Genomic DNA, 20,446 nt, shown 5'->3' on the forward strand with positions numbered 1-20,446 from the left:
CCCCAAAAAAAACAACCCGAAACCACTAGACGTTTACACGTTTCCATTTTGAGCCAGCAGACAAATTCTTTGGTTTCACTAAACCATGGTGGCTATTGAACATCGTTCGAAGTCTTCGAATACAACAACTTCAACATCCATATTATCGCCCACCTCAAATTCATCGGTTAATTCGGCCACAACATCGGTTACATCGACCACTTCCCTTTCAACCAAATCGACAACCACCCTTACGGTAAACAAGAAAATGTCCACGGAACCAGAAACATCGTCCTCGTCCAAAAGTGCTGTTAGCCAACGTCAAGTCGAGGCTAAGGTATCGAAAAAATCGCACAAGGATAAGGACGGTGCTGCTGCTGCCACTAACAATCAGGAAGCAACGAAGAAATCACTCAAATTGGATTTGAAGGGCAAAGAAACCGATTTGGAGTCACTCAAATCGCCAAAGTCCCCGATCGGAGGTAAGCATCTGCGGTCATTTGGTCCACCACAGACCAAACCCAAAAAAACAATGGAAAGAGATCTCAGAGCTTAGATGAGAGGAACTGTTCGTGTGGTGATTTGTTGAAAATGAAAGTACTTTAGATCCCTAGATCATCCTCCATTGACTTTTCTCTCGAAAATTCAATTATCTTTGGCTACCATATCCAATTGATTAGGAATCTCTTTTAAATTCTAATTCCTATTTCAAATTTGCATCTGTCAAATACAACAATGACCAGCACCAGCGATCTTGGGAAGTACTTCTTATTCTGTCGTCCAAGAAGAACTTCCTGTGTACTCTCATTTTATACAATCCCCCTGAACAAGCTTCTCCAATTCTAAGATGGATTCTTGAGCATAGATCGATGGAAGCAAACGGCCGTTCTACGAATGCGACAAATGCGAAATACTGAGATTTCATTTCGCATTGGAGGTGAAGGTCTAATTAGTCACAATGTATCGGCGGTCAGACACGGCCTGATAACGTTGCTGCTTGCGATAAGTTTTGACTAATCGGACCTTGGTTTTGTGTTTTGTAATACTCTCTGTTTTCTCTGTCTTTAGGTCGCCTAACACACCAAACCTCACTGTCTTCGTCCGTTGATGTAGAGGATCGTAAAACGTTGCGTGAGGCCCTCTACCAGGGAATATTCCATCGCCATCGAAGAACTATTTTCGCCTTTGGAAGTTTCCTGCGCATGCTGCGTAGCCGCAACTCCCAGTACAACTCGATACGCAGTGCATCTGAGGGCGAGGCCGAGGTCGAGGAGGTCAGATAAGATGAGGAGATGGTGGCGGTGGTGGATGATGGTAAACATGACATAAACCATGATGAAACTGGAAAATAAACAATTCACATTTTTTTTAAAAGAAAAACTTAAGAAATGTATTTTATAAAATAATAATAATAACAACAACAATCGATAAAACAAAAATATATATACATAATTATATATACACACACACATACATACATACATAACAACAAACAAACAAAAAGAGCATGTATTGTATTTAAGAAATGGGAACAAATTCATAGAATCCATTTTTATTTCGTTTTTCTCGTTTTCGTTCTAAAAACTAAAAAAAAAAACAAATTGAAAATTTTGTTAAATTTCAAAGAAAGTTACAAATAATAATAATAAAAAAAGAAGAAACAGGTGAATTAAACACTATTTTTCGTAGAAATTTATAAGAGAAGAAAAAAGAAACTACCTACATTTTATATGTATGTACGATATAACGACTTGATTATAATTATACATATTATATATCCATTGGCTTTTTAAGTATAACAAAAAACAAAAATAAAGTATCGAAACAAAACAAATACAAGCTTATAATAAAATAAAGGGAAAACTTCAAATTAATAACATATTCTTTAGTTGAGTACTTATAATCACATTTATCCATACGAGTATAAACTGAAACGTATTTATCAACCACCCAGGATATATGACAAACAAAACAAAAACAAAAGCAAACATTCCAGTTGTGTTGGTTTTCCCCACTTAATTTCTTATGTGAATTCTTTTTTTTTTTTTTTGCAATACTAACAATATTGAATACATATTTATGACAAATTAAAGAGAGAGAAAATTATTAATAAAATCTAACAAAAAGTACATTATTGGCTGTAAACCGTTTAATTTATTTCCGTTTCTTTTTTGTCGTTCTGTTGGTGTTTTTCTATTTCGTTATTTGTTCCTTATTAACTGTCTTGTTGCTGTGCACTGAGAATCGTAAAAGTTACGACTTATTAAGCATGCCATTCATTTCTTTTTTTTTTCTACTGTTCCCCACCAATTTTTTATTCGTTTTTAAGTCCTCTATTTAGTGATTTACTTTCTTTTCTTTTACACAATAAAGGTTTCAACTTGTTTACAATGATTTTTGCAAAAATTACAAAAAGGATTTAACCATACGAAAACAATTAAAAACAAAAAAACTATATTAAAACAAGTTTGAATTAAATTGAAATTGTATTAAAATATAAACAAATCCGCAAATTATGTATTCAAACCGAGACATAGTATAAATGAAAACATTAAAAATTGATGCCACATACTCTCAGTTAACAAAATAAGAAATTTTATAGTATTTATTGTTAGCAATAGACGCGTCTACCATTTCATATCGACTTATAGACTTCTATCATCTATCTATCCTCTTGTTTTTTTATTATACTATCGAAACATAAATTTCCCTTTTCCACTTCCATTTTTATAATTCTACGGTTATAGCATTCTACTTTTTTTCAAACGATTAGAATTGCATTCTTTGGAACGTTTTCCGATAGATGGAATAACTTTAATAGGCAAGGTGGATTTTGAGGAGATGATAAAAAACGAAATGGGAGCTGATGCACTTACATAATTCCCATGACATACACTACCATTGTGCCACTTGCTCGACTAATTTAAAATATCTACAGTTGGCCGAAATTATTCAAACATACTGTTCTTAGGTTACGTTATAATCGTAGCCAACGTCTCTAAATCCTTAACACTAATACATACATACATTGCCTACTCCATATATGGTATTTATAGATATGAAAAAAATATTCAAAGACGAACCAAAGACTCTGGGCCTTATTCTGTATAATTTATAACTACCATTGATTTTCTTATCTTTTTCCATTCGTTGTATGAAACACTTTTGATAATATCTCTCCTCCGATTAATTTCGAACGATTCTTAAGTGGTGCTGAAAAAAAAAACATTCGATAAACGCCATCGTCTTGTATACTATATCCAATATCACAAAAATCAAATATTTTATATTTCCAGAAAAAAGGACAACGATGTTATACATTTTCTCTTACTCGTTTCTATACCCACACTCACTATATTCTTCTTCTACTTCTATGTGGAGTCTTTGGGCTAAAACGTAAATGTTAAGAATATAAAATTGCTATATATACATACATTGCTGGAACAAAGCCTTAATTAAAATATATATACATACTTAGAACACAAACATATATAGTTATTCATAATGCATAAAAAGCGTTAAATAGAAAAAATTAAATTTATGTAAAAAAATCGAAAATTAATTAAAACAGCTTAGTATTTGTTAAGATTCGAAGTAAACACCTAACTAAATTAACTAAATTAGATTAAAAAGAATTCTGTTGGTTGCAGGTTGTTTATAAAAAAAATAAAACGACAAGAAATCGCTTCTGTAAGAACAGAACAGACTCATTTCAGATATGCATTCGTGTCAGCATTGAATGACTGTAAAATTTTTGAAAATTGATTGCATGCATTAAGCTATGCCACAGTGCAATTCAAAATTATTCTGGCATCGCATCGCAGAGCGAAAATTTGACGAAACAAAAATATTCGTTTTATATTTAACAAAAACAAAAAAACATTAAACGTCTGTCTAATCCTATAACAAAACTATAAACTATTCTAAAAGAACACATTTTTCTACAAAAAATATAAATAATTGGCATATAAACTATATTATTAATTACCAAAACAAAAAAACATAAAGTTCAAGTTGCATTTCAAATGATTACCTATTCAAAAATGACAGAAAGACAAAACTACATTCAAAACACCGAATGAGATATAATTGACAATTATAGCGACAGAAAAGACAAAAGCAACAAAAAAGAAACATTTGCAGCAAATAAAAAGTTATAAATTCTAAATTGCAAAACGTCTTTTATTGTTTCTAGAATGTTTATTGGATTTTCAGGTATTGTATTTCCCATCCCTGTGAACGGTGTCTGTTTTTAACGCCGATAAGCAAGGCGGCGGGTTTTCATTGTGAGGGCTTTGTAATCTACCATCTGCCGCCGTCTATTTCTTGGCCAGAAGAATGAAGAATGAGAGAACACGAGGAACCTACTACAGAATGAATGGAAAAAAATGAGTAGGCAATGACGGAACACGAGAAAGCATCATAAGAATGAATGGAGAATGAAAGAACATTACAAATTGTCCAAATAGTCGTCAATTCTCAACAAAATCCAAAAGAAAATGTCCAAAACAAAGTCCAAGTCCAAGAAATCTGAATCGGAGGAGGATTCCTGTGAGGAAAGCAGTGCCACTAGTTCAGAGTCCCAATCATCAGACCAAGACGGTGAGGAAAAACTGACGAAGAGAAGCAAGCACAAGAATAAGAAGACGAAGAAGTCGTCCAAGAAAAAACACAAGTCCAAGTCAGATTCTGGAAGTGAATCGTCTTCGGAGTCATCATCGGATGAAGGAAAAAATGCTGCAAAAAAGAAATCTAAATCAAATGAAAAGGAAAAAATGCGGACGAAGCAGGAAAGGAGACCAAGGTCTTTGAGTGGTGAACGTGGAAGAGATATGCGTTCTAAGTGGGAAAGTCCGAAAAGAAGTCACCGAAGCAGAGACAGGAGTCGGAGTCGTCAGAGAGAAAGATCTCAGGAAAGGGATCGATATCGTTCCAACAGAGACCACAGAGATAGATTTGATGTCAAACGGGAAAGAAATGAGAGCAGGGATTTCAAGCGTGACCCTGATGGTGGATACAGAGGCAACTATCAAAGAAGAGAGTAAGTGCTAATTTATTGGTTTTTGTTCTGATTTCTCATTTGTAACAATGGTATTACGTAGACGCAGTCCACAAAGAGAAAGGGAAAGATCCAGAGAACGTGGTATTAAACGAGAATCTCGTGGAATAGACAACCGCTTCAAAAACCGTAGAAGAGATGACGATGACAAAAACTACGAATGGGGGAAACCATCCCAAGAGGAAAAGAAGCCTGAAGTGAAGCAAGAGGAAAAGGACAAGGAAAAACCCAATTTCGGTCTCAGTGGAGCCCTTACTGAAGATACAAATAAAGTTAATGGTGTCGTCATCAAATATGCCGAACCTCTGGAAGCCAGAAAACCAAAGAGACGTTGGCGTCTATACCCCTTCAAAGGGGAAACAGCTCTGCCCGTATTGCACATACACAGGCAATCGTGTTTTCTGGTGGGAAGAGATCGCAAAGTCGTCGATCTGCCCGTTGATCATCCTAGCTGCTCAAAGCAACACGCAGCACTTCAATATAGATTGGTGCCGTTCGAACGTGAAGATGGCACAACCGGTAAGAGGGTTCGTCTCTATCTGATCGATTTGGATTCTGCCAATGGCACATTTCTGAACAACAAACGCATAGACGCACGCAAGTACTATGAGCTAATGGAAAAGGATGTGATCAAATTTGGCTTCAGTACTCGCGAATATGTCCTATTGCATGAAAACAGTAAAGAAGATCAGGAGGACGACGATATTGAGATTAAAGAAGAAAATTGAATCATTTTACTAGACTTATTAATCCAAATAAAATATATAGAATATTCAAATTGTTTGGAATAATGTTTAACCGTGTTACTCCTGCAATGCCTACGGGTTAGAGAGAGTCCCAATTAATACATTTCCCCTATAAGGTAAATATGTTTAAATGAACTTAAACGATCCATTAAGAGCCTTCTTATTATTGAAAATATTAAAAATGTCGAACAGATCTATGTGTGAAGGTTTTATTCTAATTACTATGACAATATATTCAAATAAATGGAGGAGGAGGAGGAGTTCTGTTGCGCTCTTGTATTGTTTTTCGTCCGTTTCTCCCACCAACACATTCGTAGTTGTGTCTTCTCGAGTTCTAACATTTCCATGCACATTCGTTGTTGTATCTTCTTGACTTCCGTCCCCTCACCATCTTTCGGAAGAGGAGAATAAAAGAAATGATTGACACCTTTTCTGGTTTGATTCCGCATCTTTATTTAGATTTCTTTCTGTATTGTATTTCGTACCATACATTTTCCCTGTAACTCCCGGCCAATCCAAGTGCTTGCACCGTTTTGTTCAATGGTGTGTAAACCACCTTACATTATTTTCATCTTTCAATTTTGTAGCTAGTTCCGCGCTTTTTTAGTGAATGTGTTCAGTTTTCCTTATCTCTCATTCGTAAACAACAGAGGTCCCTCGGTTTATGCATTACACTCATTCATAAACAACAACAACAGAGGTCCCTCGGGGATTTTGCTTCTGTTTATGTATTAGCAAGTATTCTTTTTTGGCCTTTATATTCGTTTCGTTGGGGACGACTTTCATTTTGGTTTCCCACGCGCGTATTCGCTTTGTTCTGCAACAAAACAAGAGGACAGAAGTGCGCGCGCTTTAGAAGCACAACTCAACCACAATAACAACCAACTCATCTCACATTAAAAAACTGTTCCAGAACCTGCAAGAATCTCCTGGTTTTGCATGTTTTCCGATATCAGAAAGAGAAAATCGTTTATCATAGTAAAACACTTTTACATTCTTGCAGTTCTGGAACAGACCACAAGTTGAACAGAAGTCGAGCTCGAGTTTCAGAACTTTGAGTACTGAAGGTCGATTATTCGATTAATCGGAAGTCGACTTACCTCTCCCTATATTGTGTTTATTGTGTGTATCATAAAGCAACAGGACACCCCTGAATTTCTGGATTTTTGGCACAATTTGAAAAATGCCACCAAAGAAAAAGCAAAAGCCAAATGCCTTTATGGTGTTCGCTTTGGAATGGAAGAGCAAGTATGGCAAAGGATTGTCAATGGAACAAGCAACTAAGAGGGCCGGCGAAGTTTGGACGGTAAGCATTTAATCATTTAGTTATTTGATTTATTTGCATTCATTTGTTTAATGCTTTGTCATCAAAATCATAAAATCGTGTATCGTTCGTCTAAAGTGGATGTGTTCAAATGATTGCATTTCCATTGTTTCTTTCTTTGCTACAGAAAATGGATGCCGGCCAAAGAGCTCCGTATCAGGACAAGGCAAAGGAAGAGAAAATAATGACATCCCGCAATGCAGCTCACAAACTAACTTGCACTGGAGTTCCCGTCTCGCAAATAGAAAAGGAAAAACTCGACCAGGAAAATAAGGTATGTGTGGGGGGAGTGTGCAACATGCGAAACACAATTACATGGAGTAAACTCTATTTTAGGAACGTCTAATGAAACGCGATATCGAAACAACGGTCAGCAGAAGTGTCCAAAACGATGGTAAAATGCATATTGATGGGCGTAGTGTGTGGCTTGTGTAATTGATAATTTATGTTTGCCTTACAGAACTAGAAAATCAAAATTACTTCTTTATCATGGTCAATTATTTTACGAAAACCTTAAAGGGAGGCGTTTATGTTCCGGCCGAACTTGCTGTTTGCAAATTTTCCCTTAAAGAGGGTGTTAGTCGTGTCTATCAAACTCTCATTAATCCAGGTAAGTTTTTTCTTTTAGCTCCATTAGTGTTTGAACTTTACAGTCTATTCCGTGGTACGCCATTACAGGTGTCAACATCTACGGACACCAATATGAAGCTCAACATCATTCGGAAACAACTCACAATTTGCCTTTGCCTCCCAACGCTCTGGGTGACAAGAATCTCGCCAATATTTATAACGAAATTTTAAAATTCATACGCGACGATGATTCGAACAGCTATCCGCCAATCTACACACACCGCGACTGCATCCACATCGTGGAATCTGTGCTGGAATTTCTCAAAGCCGACATTGGAGCAAATAATACCGAGCTGAAAGTGTACCCCATACAATATCTGCTGTACATCATGAAAGAGGCCACCTGCGAAGCTGGCGAATTGGAGAAGCCAAAGAGTTTTTATATAACAGATGCATATTTTGAAAGAGACTTCTTTGAATTTCAAATTGGCATTGGATGCCAGGTGAGTAGGACACCATAATAGTACTGTTCAAAATAAAAAATGGGTTTCTCATACCACACAGTACCACGAGGACATTGATAAGTGTAAATACTGCACACAATCGTATGTTACCCGCTGGGGCTATATGTTTGCCGATTACATGTGTGGAGACTTGGCCATTCCTCTTATACCTGGTCGCCATTGTCCCATTAACACCAACCTAAATGCAATCATAACGGAAGCCCCTAGTCGGAACTATGACGACGAATCGATGGTATCTATGAGCACCAGTTTAACACATGTCACCAAACCAGTGGCTGGTTCAACAAAATACTATTATGAAGATCAAAAAGCAGCAGTGCCGACTGAGACTAGCAATAAATATTCCAAGGTCTTTCCGTCCCTTGGTGGACGCCACGACAATAAGAAAAAGCACAAAATGTCACAGCCAACACCTTTGAGTTCAGGCAGTGGGGATGACGACGATGCAGATCTAAATCCTTGGAATGTCCGCTCTCGGCGCAATGTTCCACGCGAACCGGATAGTTCCCACTTTGATATCGACTATAGCGGCGGAATGAATTCATCGGATGCCGATGAATATGGCTCAGTAGCAAGTTTTGGACGTGGGCGAGGATCCCTGGTTAGTTCTTTCAACAATTCCACCGTGAGTAGCTATGGACGTGGGCGCTATTTTCGTCCCTGAATACATCGTTGGTCAATGAATCGAATTGCTTTAATCAAAAACAGGAGTCTGTTCAATATTATTTCCATGCATCGTTTTAACATAGCTAAGCTAAATCCAAAAATAAAGATTAATCACCAAAAATAAAGTTTAATTCCTAATATGCGGCAAGGGGTGAAACACAGCCTTTATCTGATTAAAGAAAAAAGCTGTTTGAATGGGTTTTAATTAAAATGTCATTTTTTATTTTGGTACAGCATAATTTGGTTGATTTTTACAAATATCTTATTTTAACTTTAACTCGAACAAAAGGCGTTTACAATGAAAGCAAAATACAAACAAAAACATTTCCCTATCATAAATTATCTAAAATTAAAAAAAAAAAATGTGAATGTTCCATGATGTGGTGTGTGTGTGTGTGGTTTTTGGTCTGGTGTCAAGTATGAAATACATAAAAACGGATAAGCTATTAATACATGTGCTTGTCGTCCCAAATGTTAAAACATATATGTGTGTATACTGTCAATTAATACTTAAGCTGATCTTACAAACCTAAATTAACTACAGGGGGCATTACTGGTATGGTATGTTGTGTAAAACTTATTTTAAGGAATGATGACCTTTGGTGATGCTTTGAATGAGGCAAGAATCTTGGTTCGTAATCAAAAGTCCTTGTTAGAATGGTCGATATGAGAGTTTGTGTTAGTCTTTTAAAAATACCGTCATACGAATGGTTAGTTAGAAGTTGGCCTAGCATTGACTATTTTAATACATATTTGGTTGCTTAAATAATAAAATTGATACAGAAGTAGAAAAAAAAAAAAACAAATGACAAATAAACAATCGAATCGAATTAAAATTGCAAGCTTTTTTTGGTTTTGGTTTCTTAAACAAAGAGTATCCTGTTGTGTGCTTCGCATTTTTCTTGTGTTGTTGTTGTTGTTTTTTCGGTACTTTCTAATGAACCAATGCCTGAATGTTCGCTTTCTTGGTGACATCTTTAAGTTCTGTTGCTGTTGACTTATTTACAATGTCTTGAGCTTGACTAGTTGTCGCTGCGGGTGTTGTCGACTCTTCCGTAGTCGTGGATAGATCATATACCGCCACACGACTCGAGGCTGTAACAGATTTGGGCGAGGTGCTGCTTATTTTCTGCTCCGCCAATTGCTGGAGAGTACTTTCGCCATCATTCTGCCCCAATGCAGTTTTGCTGCTTTTTATTGTCTTCGAGGCATAGCGTTGTACAATTTCGCTTGATGTCTGCTTAAATGTATCGGACATTAGTTTATGTACTCGATCCATTAACTCGGGCAAGTCGTCCTTGGTTAGTCCTTCGGTACTCAAGGCCGGCAAAGCTGTTATGATAATATTACCCGCATTCAAAATTTTCTTTCTGTCATTCAAGAATGTGCAGTAGGAGCTGAACACCACTGGCAAGATTGGTATCTGTTCGTCTATGGCCATGTGAAAGGCACCTTTTTTGAAGCTATGCAGTTCTCCGGTATTGCGACGCGTTCCTTCGGGAAACACCCACAATTTAATGTTTTGTTTCTTGATCTTGCTGTTGACTTGGTTGAGGGTGTCTCTGGCCTTCTCACCCCTAACCCGATCGATGAATATCAGACCGGCTAGCCAGGCGGCCAAACCAAATGGCCAGGCATAAAACAATTCACGTTTAGCCACCACCGTACATTTGTTCATTACCGGCCAGATGTTAAACATTCCTGTGAATTCAAAGAAGAATGAGTTCAATTATAATTTTGTATTCGAAAATTGTTCGGTTCACTTCATACCCAACACGTCCAACGATGATTGATGATTTGCAACAATAATACAGGCCCGATCCTTTTCCAAATGTTCTTTTCCACGTAGCTCCCATCGCAAGCCGATTAGAGCTGTGACGCGATGACAGAATGCACTCGCCCATCTGGAAGAAATTTAATAAAAACGATTGAATTGTAGTTCAAATTACTTTTATAACAGAATCCTAATTCGAACAAAACTTCATTTTCTAATCCCATTAGAATCCTGGATCTAAATTATATTTCATTTCATCCTTTTTATGCTATCCTTTCTCCATCAATTTTCAAAATCTATCAATGTGTTCTAATCTTACTAACTACCTTCTTTAACTCAGGATGTATATTTTATGTTTGTCCTGATTGTTTTGATCATTGGACAAAAGGAGTATTAACCATGATCAGCAAAACGTTAGTGAGGAACTGTATCATATGCTCGTCTAAAAAAGAGACCATGGACATGAGTGTTATTTAAAAACCAATTATGGACGAAGAGTTTCAAAATACATTTGTTTTCCGGATATAATACTAATCATGATATGATTGCATTTATGAAGAATATTGACAACATTTTCCAATTAACATTTATCTTTATAAAAATTTTCCCATACGAACATATATTGCCAAAGCAACGATTCTATTTATTATCGATCCACTTTTAAACATCACACAAATCAAAGCAATTTCAGCACTTTATTGGCCCCTCTATCGAAGCCATAATTTTATCTAAAAAAACTATAATTGTTTTATACGTACTTGAAAAGATACGCCAACGTTGCTGATAAATTATGGTTCCTATCTTAATAAGTGTTTTGTCACTAAAAGGCTAATTATTATCAAACCCAATAAAATAGAGATTTAATTGATGGTTGAAATTGGAAACAAGGCCTCAACTGGGAATTCTATATTTAAATTTTGATAAATCGTTAATGTCTATCTGGGGACGTGTTAATAGCAATTTACTATGAAATTGATTGGGTTTTAATGGCAATCAATTAGCAATTCCTTCAATAAAATTAACTTCGAATATCCAGTCCTTTTCCAAAATTTAAAGGTACATCAAAATAATTACCTTTTTGTCGGCTGTTATGTTGACTGTCGCTAACTAAATATAAACTGTTTGGTTTGTTAGTTAGTAGACATAATAAATAATAAAAATATTACTTTTATTTGGAGACTACACCTTCAGCATTCATTAAAGAACAACACGAAACAATAAAGATAATGACCCAAGATACGATGAGTTATAAAAATAAAATCAATTACTCTAGTGCCCATAATGGACACCAAATGAATGGGGTGACAGAATAGAATATCCAACCAACTCATGCTCCAATCCTTCGGCTCTCTATTATAATTTTTTCCTCAATTGGGTACGTTGTGTTGTCACAACAAATAAATATCTTAAGGGAGATCTGTCTGTTGACACCAATGTCCCCCCTTTGAAATTATTGATTAGTCTGAACTGTCTGTCCATTTGACCACTACAAACACAAAAATAAATTATTAATTTATTTGTTAACAGGGTTGATGAAGAAATCTAAGGACGTAATCGAAAATTCACGGTGAAATGGAAAGGAATCTTAAGTGAGGGCGATGATTTTGAAAAAAAAAAAAAAACAACAGTCATTGAAGATGTGAAGCATTTATTGGAAATTTGTTAAATTTGAAATTTAGGTATGTGTTTAGGACACAGTTAATTGGCTTTTTATAGAAAATATACCCACTACTTAGTATACAATTATGGAGACTACAGACATCAAGCTAAGCAATATGAAATTGCATTAGTTCAGCATGAAGTTGTACTGTGTTAAGTACCTGGAGAATGATTATTTATTACATTGTAAAGTCGGAATAGACAATCCAAACAAATCCCTTCTCTAATGCTTCCTCACACCATTCCACGGAGCCTTGCAGAAGTGATCAAATCATGACTTCGTATACCAAAAATTTTACATTTCGGAATCACTACTACGTGGAACAACTTCTTTGGTATTAAATATATATTTTTTTTTGGATAAGTAAATTTTAGTTTTAATAATATTCTAATATTATATATAGCTCTGCAATGGGTTCAGAAACTTACACGTGATCTTCGAAGCACGTGGACCACGACATTGATTATTTATGTACAATAATAATTTACTTTCTTATCCAAGTCGACCAATGGTAATTGTACGGATTTAATAAAATGCTAATTACTATCAAGCTATTTCGTTCAGAGTACAAAAATATCAAACTACCAGGTTCAATGCAGTCTACGCACATTAGTGCTTAGACTTTTTTTTAATTGCCACAATAATATCATGTCACTGCAGCCTTAATTGACAAGCCATCGATAAAAATTACTTAAGGGATCAAGTTTCAAACTTCAAATAAAAATGATTGTGCATCTGCTGATTTTAATATGAAAACATGATGCAAACGGTTTATGTATTTCGATCCGAAGGTCATTCCAAATAATTTTTAAATTTAATTTTTATTTTTAATTACATTAAAGAAATTTGGAAACCCTTTTTGAAATTTTGTTTTCCGTTCGTGTTCACTTTCAAATGGTCAGACATTAAACGGGACACAAGCTTCATTGTTTTCTAGTCTGCCTTTAATGATACTTCTCCCCAACGTGGTAAAGACCTTCAACTGTGGTTCTAACAATATTTAATAAACGTAAATATTGTTCTTGAAAGTGAGACACATTTCGAGTCAAAACTATGTAAACACATTTTAATAACTTCAGACCAATTATCTTTACAAGACACAGTGCCCCTAACTTTTGTTTGTTTGTCTTGTTTGAACGTCAGCTGCTGTGTGTCTCTGTTGTTTTCTGCAATATTTCCTTTCCGTTTTTTTTTTTTTTTTGTTTAATTATCAATAGAGGTAGGTACATACTTAGATAATAAATAAACTAGGCCCCCCATTTCAGAAGTCTCCCTACCTTCTGGCTACAAAGCACTGGTCAGTCAGTACAATAGGCCTGGCCTTGTTCTTCAGGCCGTCCATGCGGTCTATGCATTGGACAACACTAGCAAGCTTGGGAACATAGTCAACTGTTATTGATTTTCTCACACTTCTTATAAAAATTTAACCAAAACAAACTGTAAATAATATAACAGCATTCAATTAGCACATTGTCGGGCAATACTTACAGCAAATTGCGAACGTCGCACGGACGAAACAGGAAGGCTGGTATCAGGATAATTGAGTTGAGTGAAACGATGCCATAGTAGACGAGGAATTTAAAATAATACCGAAAAATGTGACTCGATTCGTAGAGAAAAGGTAGCATTAGTAGCACAACCAAACCGAGCAGCTCAATATACGATGTCATCTTCTACAAATATTGGAGAATTCTCTTGTCACTTGTCTATTGTCAAAGGCCGTATTCGGCGCGTTGAGGGGGTGGATACGATGGGGGCCCGTACGCTAAAGCTAAATTTTGTTGCCAAAATGTCGTTGCCACAAAGGAATGTAGCACGTTTTGTTGGGAATGTGTTGCTTCTATGCTGCCAACTTGTTCTTAATTCATTTTTATGGATAGATTTGATTAAAACTGTTCAAAATGAAAACAATGTCTTATTAATAATCGGATTCAAATTACATTGCTGATACACTATGCAGAATGTTTTGAAATTGATTAGATCATGACTAATATTGTCTTCCCAATGTTTACGTAATCAAGTAAATGCTGAAATAATATTGAAAACACTTGCTTAAACATAAAGCATGACTAAATACCTAGGGGGAGGGATTAAATTTAAAGAAATAATATGTATTTTTGGATAATAATTTTAAAGACGTTATTATTAACGGATCGGTTGTGTCTTTGGCCTCGAAGAACAAAATTTAAATAAAATCTTAGTTTTACAAAACGAGAATTGTTCTAATAAAACTTCAATTTTAGTGGTGCGATTCTCTATAAGTTGTTGATATTTTTTACCGAAATATGTTCGGAGGGTTTACCATTTAAATATTGTGTTTAAATGCGTCAACGGATTTCCACTCTCAAGAAAAATACGAAAATGTATAAAAATTAGAACATCGGGTCTTTATTTCAAAAAGCCCGTAGACAACACTTCCACAACTGCAATTAAAAAAAAACTACTTTGCCTTGATCGTTAAATACCGACCAAGTTGAAGTTTTAAGGATATAAAAATTACATTTATCGATAAAGGTCGTTTAACAATGTGGCAACACTCGTAACATAATACGCACTTCTCTCTTTTCGGGAAAACAAGACGAAACGCGAATGAAAGGAAAACAACAAACAGAGCAAAACAAAGAGGAACTTTTTAAAATAATTTAATTGAATTCAAAAATCTTTTTTGGTTTGTCGGTCTGATCAAATATTTGTTATTTTTTACGAGACTTCCACTGCAGGACCTTCGGGATAGTCTCTAATTATTTTATTGTCTTTTTTACACACACTTCATTCACTTGTATCGTTTTTATTTTGTCTTTTATTACTTAAGACATCTTCTGCTTTGGCGAGGGGGTGGAGCGGTTCACTCTCCAATTTCTATTTTTTCGTTCTGGATGGAATGGGATGCACAACTGAATGTCGCTCGTTCGTCTGTGTGTTTTATGTTTTCGCTATGCAATTCATTCACATCTGTCTCATTGGCTATAATTAATTTCTTGATTAATTGTGAAAGAACTTGTGCGAATCGAGACTTGCTTTCGTAAACACAACACAGTTGTTTTTATTTTTCTCGTTTTGTGCACTTTAATATTTGTTTAATTTTAAATAAAAATCAATTTACTTCTTTCTTGTAATTTTAATTTCTTAATTTCCGCTCCTTTCTTCTTGACGGCTTGATTCTTATTACTGAGAGAGTCAACTGTTTTTACCGTTTTTATTTGGACTTTTTTTTGATTGTCGGTGATGAGAAATAGAGAATTTCGTACTTTGTATTTTTATGCTGTTTATCTGACCTCCAATGTACATTGGAAACTCATGATTGGGAAATACTCTGTTTGATATCCACTTTCATGCTAAGCTGTTTTCCAACCCCTGTTTGGTTAATCCTTTTTTAGAGACTTGAATTGCAATTTTCATTTAGTTCCCCAGAATGTTTAAGTTACGACTCAACACTGATAGTTTGGAGGGTTGTTTTATGATGGAGTTGCCAGATGTGCATTTTTCATAAATATGAGCAATGCCATACACCATAGGCGATTGGAAATAGAATCTAAAAAATAGTAAGTAAGTATTAGTGTAAGTATTCCAGAACCTGCAAGAATCTACTATTTTTGCAATTTCTCCGATATCGTAAAGGGTAAACCGGTTATTGTATTAAAGACTTTTACCTTCGTGTAGCTCTGTAACACACCAAATATTGTTATTGTAAAATATTGCATGTATACTCCTCATATCTACCTTGCTTTACTTTTGTCATAAAATCACTATTTTTCTATCTACTATTCTATTCTTCATTTCAAAGAAAAGTGTTTTTTTTTCGGTTTATTCGTTAGATCTGCTCGACATAGATTTATTTGGCCTCAAGAACAGTGTCTTGTGCCTTTATTTTTATTTGTCAACCGTTACTGTTTCTTGATTCCGTTTTCCCACCTTATTCGTACCTGAATTCCATGATTTCCCCTCTACGTCAATATTCGTGAAGGGGCTGTTGCCAGATGTACTTTTTATTATCGATAATTATTTGCATGCTTATCGATAGAGGGTCGTCTTTTTAATTCATTTGAATTTAACTGATTTGAGTTTGAACGTACAAACTCTGCTTATTATTCGAAATCTTTGTTGCAAGGGTTAATTCATAATAGAATCTGAAAGTTAATATATGCTTTGTTTCAGAATCTTCAAGAATTCACTTGTTTTACAAATGTTATCGATTTTATTAAGGATAATCGGGTTTCGTAGTAAAAATCTTTTGCACATTTGTTGAGAAGTCTTTAAAATTGCCATATTAGTCCTCATGAATGACATATACGTAGTTTAAAGAATTATAATTTTATTCCAGTGAATCCTACGTTTGATCTTGGTAAAACTAATCGGTTACCAACACAATGCATGCATTGAACATGCAGTACTACATATTCATTTGTTCCACGACAATAGCAATTTTATGGTCGGTAGATGTTAGAATAATTAAATTAACTTCGAGCAAAATCATATTGAAAGGTTTTTGAAAATCATACTTTTTGGCATATTATTGTCAAATTCCTGTCAGAATTATTCATTTATTTCGTTTTTTATTTTTTAAATGAGTAAAAACGCGAAAAATGTATGAAATGTCTGCATTTTCTTTCAAAAATGTAATCAAGACAGTTAAATCTTTCAGCTATATGGCAAAACTGGGTAAAATTTGCAATGCGCGCCCTGCAATGCTCGTTTTTTAATCATTGATTTTGAAAATGGTCTAGCCTCAAATAAAAGACAAGAATTCAATTTTTTTTTTCACAATTTTTATTTATTATTATTATTTTTTTTCGTATTACATTTGACATGGATGTACATTGAAGGTATTTATGGTTGATTATTAGTATTGTTATTGTTGTTTGTTTTTATTTATTTTTTTGTAGAGTTTGCATTGAAATACATAAAATAACTGCGGTATTTGAAAATGTTTACATATAATTTTACACAAAATACGGTTTTATAACGCAGATTGTTTTTTTGTCATGCTTGGAGGATATATGTAGAAGCATGTGTAATGTATATAATTATGGTTTTATTTATTTATTATTTTTTTGTGTAATATTGGTGTATTTGTTTGTTTGTTATTAGAACCAAAAATGCATAATTCACAACAAATTACAGTTTGCTACTATTAAATGTTAGTTGGGGAGTTTGTTTTGCTTATTATTTTATTTGCTGTTAATGTTTAGTGGATACATTTATTACTTTGATATTCGTAAATGTAAACGTGGCCAGTAGCTGTTGTTTCTTTTGTTTTTAATGATCAGGACTTTGTTTATTTTAATTAGTGTTTTTGTTCTCTTTAAGCCAAAATATGAAATTGTCCTTTGGATAATAGTTGTTTGCTTGTCTTTTTTTGTTTTGTTTGTGATTTGCGCATACATATAAACATCTAATTATTGTATTGATTCTTTTTTCGTCTTTTCCAATATCTATTTTTCTCGCCAAATTATTAAACTATGTTAGTTATTCCGTGATTTTGTTGTAGTATTTTTGTTGCCTGTATTGTGTAGTATTTTTGGCTGGATTCTTCTTAATTTTACAATAAATGTGTGGACGCAAACAAAATTGTAAATATAGTAACTAAATTGATAGTGTGTATTGTGGTTATGATAGTTCATATTTATTAGAAACTTACGTTTTCATAAATCAGTTTTTGTATTTTCTTTTTGTTATGGAACATAATAATGGAACATGTGATGTTAGTATAGTTTAAGTACTTTGAGGGTTTCCACCGCTCTTGTGTTTCTTTTTTTATTTATCAGTTTATTTGTTCTTCCGTCTTTTGTTTATAAATGCAGTATATTTTACACAAATATGTGTACCATTACGGTATTTAATAAGTATATATGTTATTTTTTATGAACATTTGAGGTAGATTACATTTTATCTTAAATTTAAGTTTACACACCTTTAAAAATTTGCTTCAACATTTTGCCATTATAACTATTTTGTTTTAAATCGGACAGGCTGTATAAGAAAGTGTTTGGCCTTCCAATTGGGGTCGTAAGGGTCGTAATGCGAAATTATTCGTTGTTATTTTTTGTTTTGCAAACCAAAGATTCTGAAACCAATAAATGACTGTTGATTTTGAAAGTTTAGCAGTACCTCTTCCGCAATATGCCAAAAAAATGTGAATAACTTAAATCGATTTTTAAAATAGCACGAAATTTAAATGCAATATATATAAATATATATATCGTGTTCCCAGACAAGCCGGAAAAAGTAAGTAAAGGGGAAAATCGTGCGGGTCGTCTATACAATAACATATACCACTCTGGGTATTTAGCAGGGATAACTCCGATAACAAATCATCATCATAAATTTGGCCCATACACGAAAAATCGGAGAAAATTAACCAAATCTAAACAGATTAATTCCTATTTCAAAAAGGTTCTTCCTCGCTAAAGGAAGAAAGTTGTCCAGAATTTCATCTCAATAGGACAATAAATTATGCTTCATATTTGTATCTATATGCATGTAGAACATTAGAACATTCGGTCCTTTTGCTTGTTACAAAGCAATGCATAAAGACATAACACACTGTAATCCAGTCTGTTGTAGAATAAATGTGTATAAAAACACTAATGTGTGCCTATGTCCAGCATACTAATGGTTCTATAAACTCGCCTATGATTGTCCTTTTTTGAAATCAATAAAACCCACACCTTAAGGAAAAAAGGTGTCCAATTGGACAAACATTAATGCTGGATCGTGGCTCTAGCAATAAGAAGAGACATTTTCCCCTATAAATCCATAATCTGTGAAATGAAAGATCCAAAACAAAACAAAAAAACACTTAAATCAAACGATAACATGTAAAAAATAATCAGAAAAAACAAACCAAACACCACTTTGAAATAAAAACATCAATTTTTTTCTTTCGTTTTTCCGTTTTTTTACTTTTATATTTTTGTTTGAAAATATAAAGTTTTACAATTTTTTTGTTTAACAAAACAAAATTGTTTATCTTTGAATCTTAATTCTGTTTTGTTGTTATTGTAGTTTTTTCTCTTGTTTTGTTATAACTATAATGCTTTAAAAATTATAGATAAAAAATAATAAAATTATATATGTATATTTAAAAAATAGAATAATATAATATTGTATTGTAATTTTTTCCTCGACAAAAAATATACAATTGAAGTTTTCTTTTCACAAAAAAACAAAAGAATTATTTCTTTTTATAAAATTATAATCATTTAGTTTTCATCGATGTTGTTTGTTTTTTTGTTTTTTTTTTTTTAAATATTGAAGGATTTACAACTTAATGATAAATTACAAAAGAAATTTATATTTTGTTGTTGTTGTTGCTATTTTTATTTGTTTTATGTAAATATAAAAGTAGTTGTTTTAGTACAATATAGTAGTAGTGTAAGGGTAAATTTGTAAAAAAAATATATAAAACGAAAAGTATATTTATTTAATTATTTGTAAATATCAAACGGCTTAAATTAAAAACTACTATCACACAGAAGAAACCGCTTAATAATTTACAAATGCTTAAAAAATTAAATAAACTAAACATAAAATAATAATATAATAATAATAATAAAAATATAACAAAAGCGAACTAAATTTGTAAATATATGTATGTAGGATAGATAGGCAAAAATAATTTTTGTTTTCATCAAATTCTCAAAGAAAAAATTTAGCAGATAAAACCAAAATTGCACCCGGCTCAAGAAAATCGAGTGAGTAACACACACACGCACAGATTGAATTTGGGTAAGGTGCGCGATCTGCAACACACTCGAATCTCACGAGATGGGGGTGTTGATGATTTATTTTTGCTGTTTTTTTTTGTTTTACTCAAATCTTTAAAATATTTTTTTATCTTTAAACGTAGTGAAATTATTATCGCTGTTATATAATTTTGACTTACAAAAATGTTTGCTTTCCAAAAATGGTTTTAAAAAATTAATTTGCATTAGAAGTTCTAAAACAAAACAAGACGGCAATATAAAAATGTTGTAGCTCAGTCTCCAGTAAATCACCGCTGTTTTGCCTTGGAATTCTGAATCTGTTTTTTGTTTTTCTTTTTGTAAAAAGTATTTATGTTTTCGCCTTTGTGTGTTAAAATGTATGTATGTATGTTTGTATATACACAAAATAGTTGCATATTGGAGAAAAGCGCTGCTTAA

General features: G+C 33.6%; 4 protein-coding genes across 11 annotated transcripts; 3 read left to right on the top strand and 1 right to left on the bottom strand.

Moving 5' to 3' along the window:
* Window positions 1-85: 85 nt before the first annotated feature.
* Window positions 86-3,866, top strand: LOC101901510 (serine-rich adhesin for platelets). 2 transcript variants are annotated; one of them, XM_005177274.4, is made up of 2 exons: window positions 86-461; window positions 1,048-3,866. In XM_005177274.4, exons 1-2 carry the CDS (start codon window positions 86-88, stop codon window positions 1,260-1,262), a joined length of 591 nt encoding a protein of 196 aa, XP_005177331.1. In that variant the 3' UTR covers window positions 1,263-3,866. The 2 variants fall into 2 exon arrangements, with proteins under 2 accessions (XP_005177331.1, XP_005177332.1); XM_005177275.4 differs by having other exon boundaries at window positions 1,093-3,866.
* Window positions 3,867-4,385: 519 nt separating this feature from the next.
* LOC101901785 (uncharacterized) lies at window positions 4,386-5,816 on the top strand. The gene is made up of 2 exons (XM_005177276.4): window positions 4,386-5,020; window positions 5,082-5,816. The coding sequence occupies exons 1-2, from the start codon at window positions 4,479-4,481 to the stop codon at window positions 5,764-5,766; spliced, it is 1,227 nt and encodes a 408-aa protein (XP_005177333.2). The 5' UTR covers window positions 4,386-4,478; the 3' UTR covers window positions 5,767-5,816.
* A 986-nt stretch (window positions 5,817-6,802) lies between these two features.
* On the top strand, window positions 6,803-9,674 carry LOC101887323 (protein maelstrom 1). Its single transcript, XM_005177277.4, has 6 exons — window positions 6,803-7,090; window positions 7,236-7,382; window positions 7,445-7,502; window positions 7,569-7,718; window positions 7,787-8,181; window positions 8,243-9,674. Exons 1-6 carry the CDS (start codon window positions 6,968-6,970, stop codon window positions 8,864-8,866), a joined length of 1,497 nt encoding a protein of 498 aa, XP_005177334.2. The 5' UTR covers window positions 6,803-6,967; the 3' UTR covers window positions 8,867-9,674.
* Window positions 9,064-15,542, bottom strand: LOC101887489 (1-acyl-sn-glycerol-3-phosphate acyltransferase alpha). 7 transcript variants are annotated; one of them, XM_005177279.4, is made up of 4 exons: window positions 15,406-15,542; window positions 13,791-14,194; window positions 10,639-10,772; window positions 9,064-10,569 (listed from the first exon to the last, which is right to left on the bottom strand). In XM_005177279.4, exons 2-4 carry the CDS (start codon window positions 13,970-13,972, stop codon window positions 9,803-9,805), a joined length of 1,083 nt encoding a protein of 360 aa, XP_005177336.1. In that variant the 5' UTR covers window positions 13,973-14,194; window positions 15,406-15,542; the 3' UTR covers window positions 9,064-9,802. The 7 variants fall into 7 exon arrangements, with proteins under 7 accessions (XP_005177336.1, XP_019895705.1, XP_058978278.1 ...); XM_020040146.2 differs by having other exon boundaries at window positions 13,791-14,329; window positions 15,406-15,470; XM_059122295.1 differs by lacking the exon at window positions 15,406-15,542 and adding an exon at window positions 15,110-15,389.
* Between the last annotated feature and the right edge of the window lie 4,904 nt (window positions 15,543-20,446).

This window comes from Musca domestica, unplaced genomic scaffold (genome assembly GCF_030504385.1).
Source record: "Musca domestica strain aabys unplaced genomic scaffold, Musca_domestica.polishedcontigs.V.1.1 20, whole genome shotgun sequence".
Classification (NCBI taxonomy): domain Eukaryota; kingdom Metazoa; phylum Arthropoda; class Insecta; order Diptera; family Muscidae; genus Musca; species Musca domestica.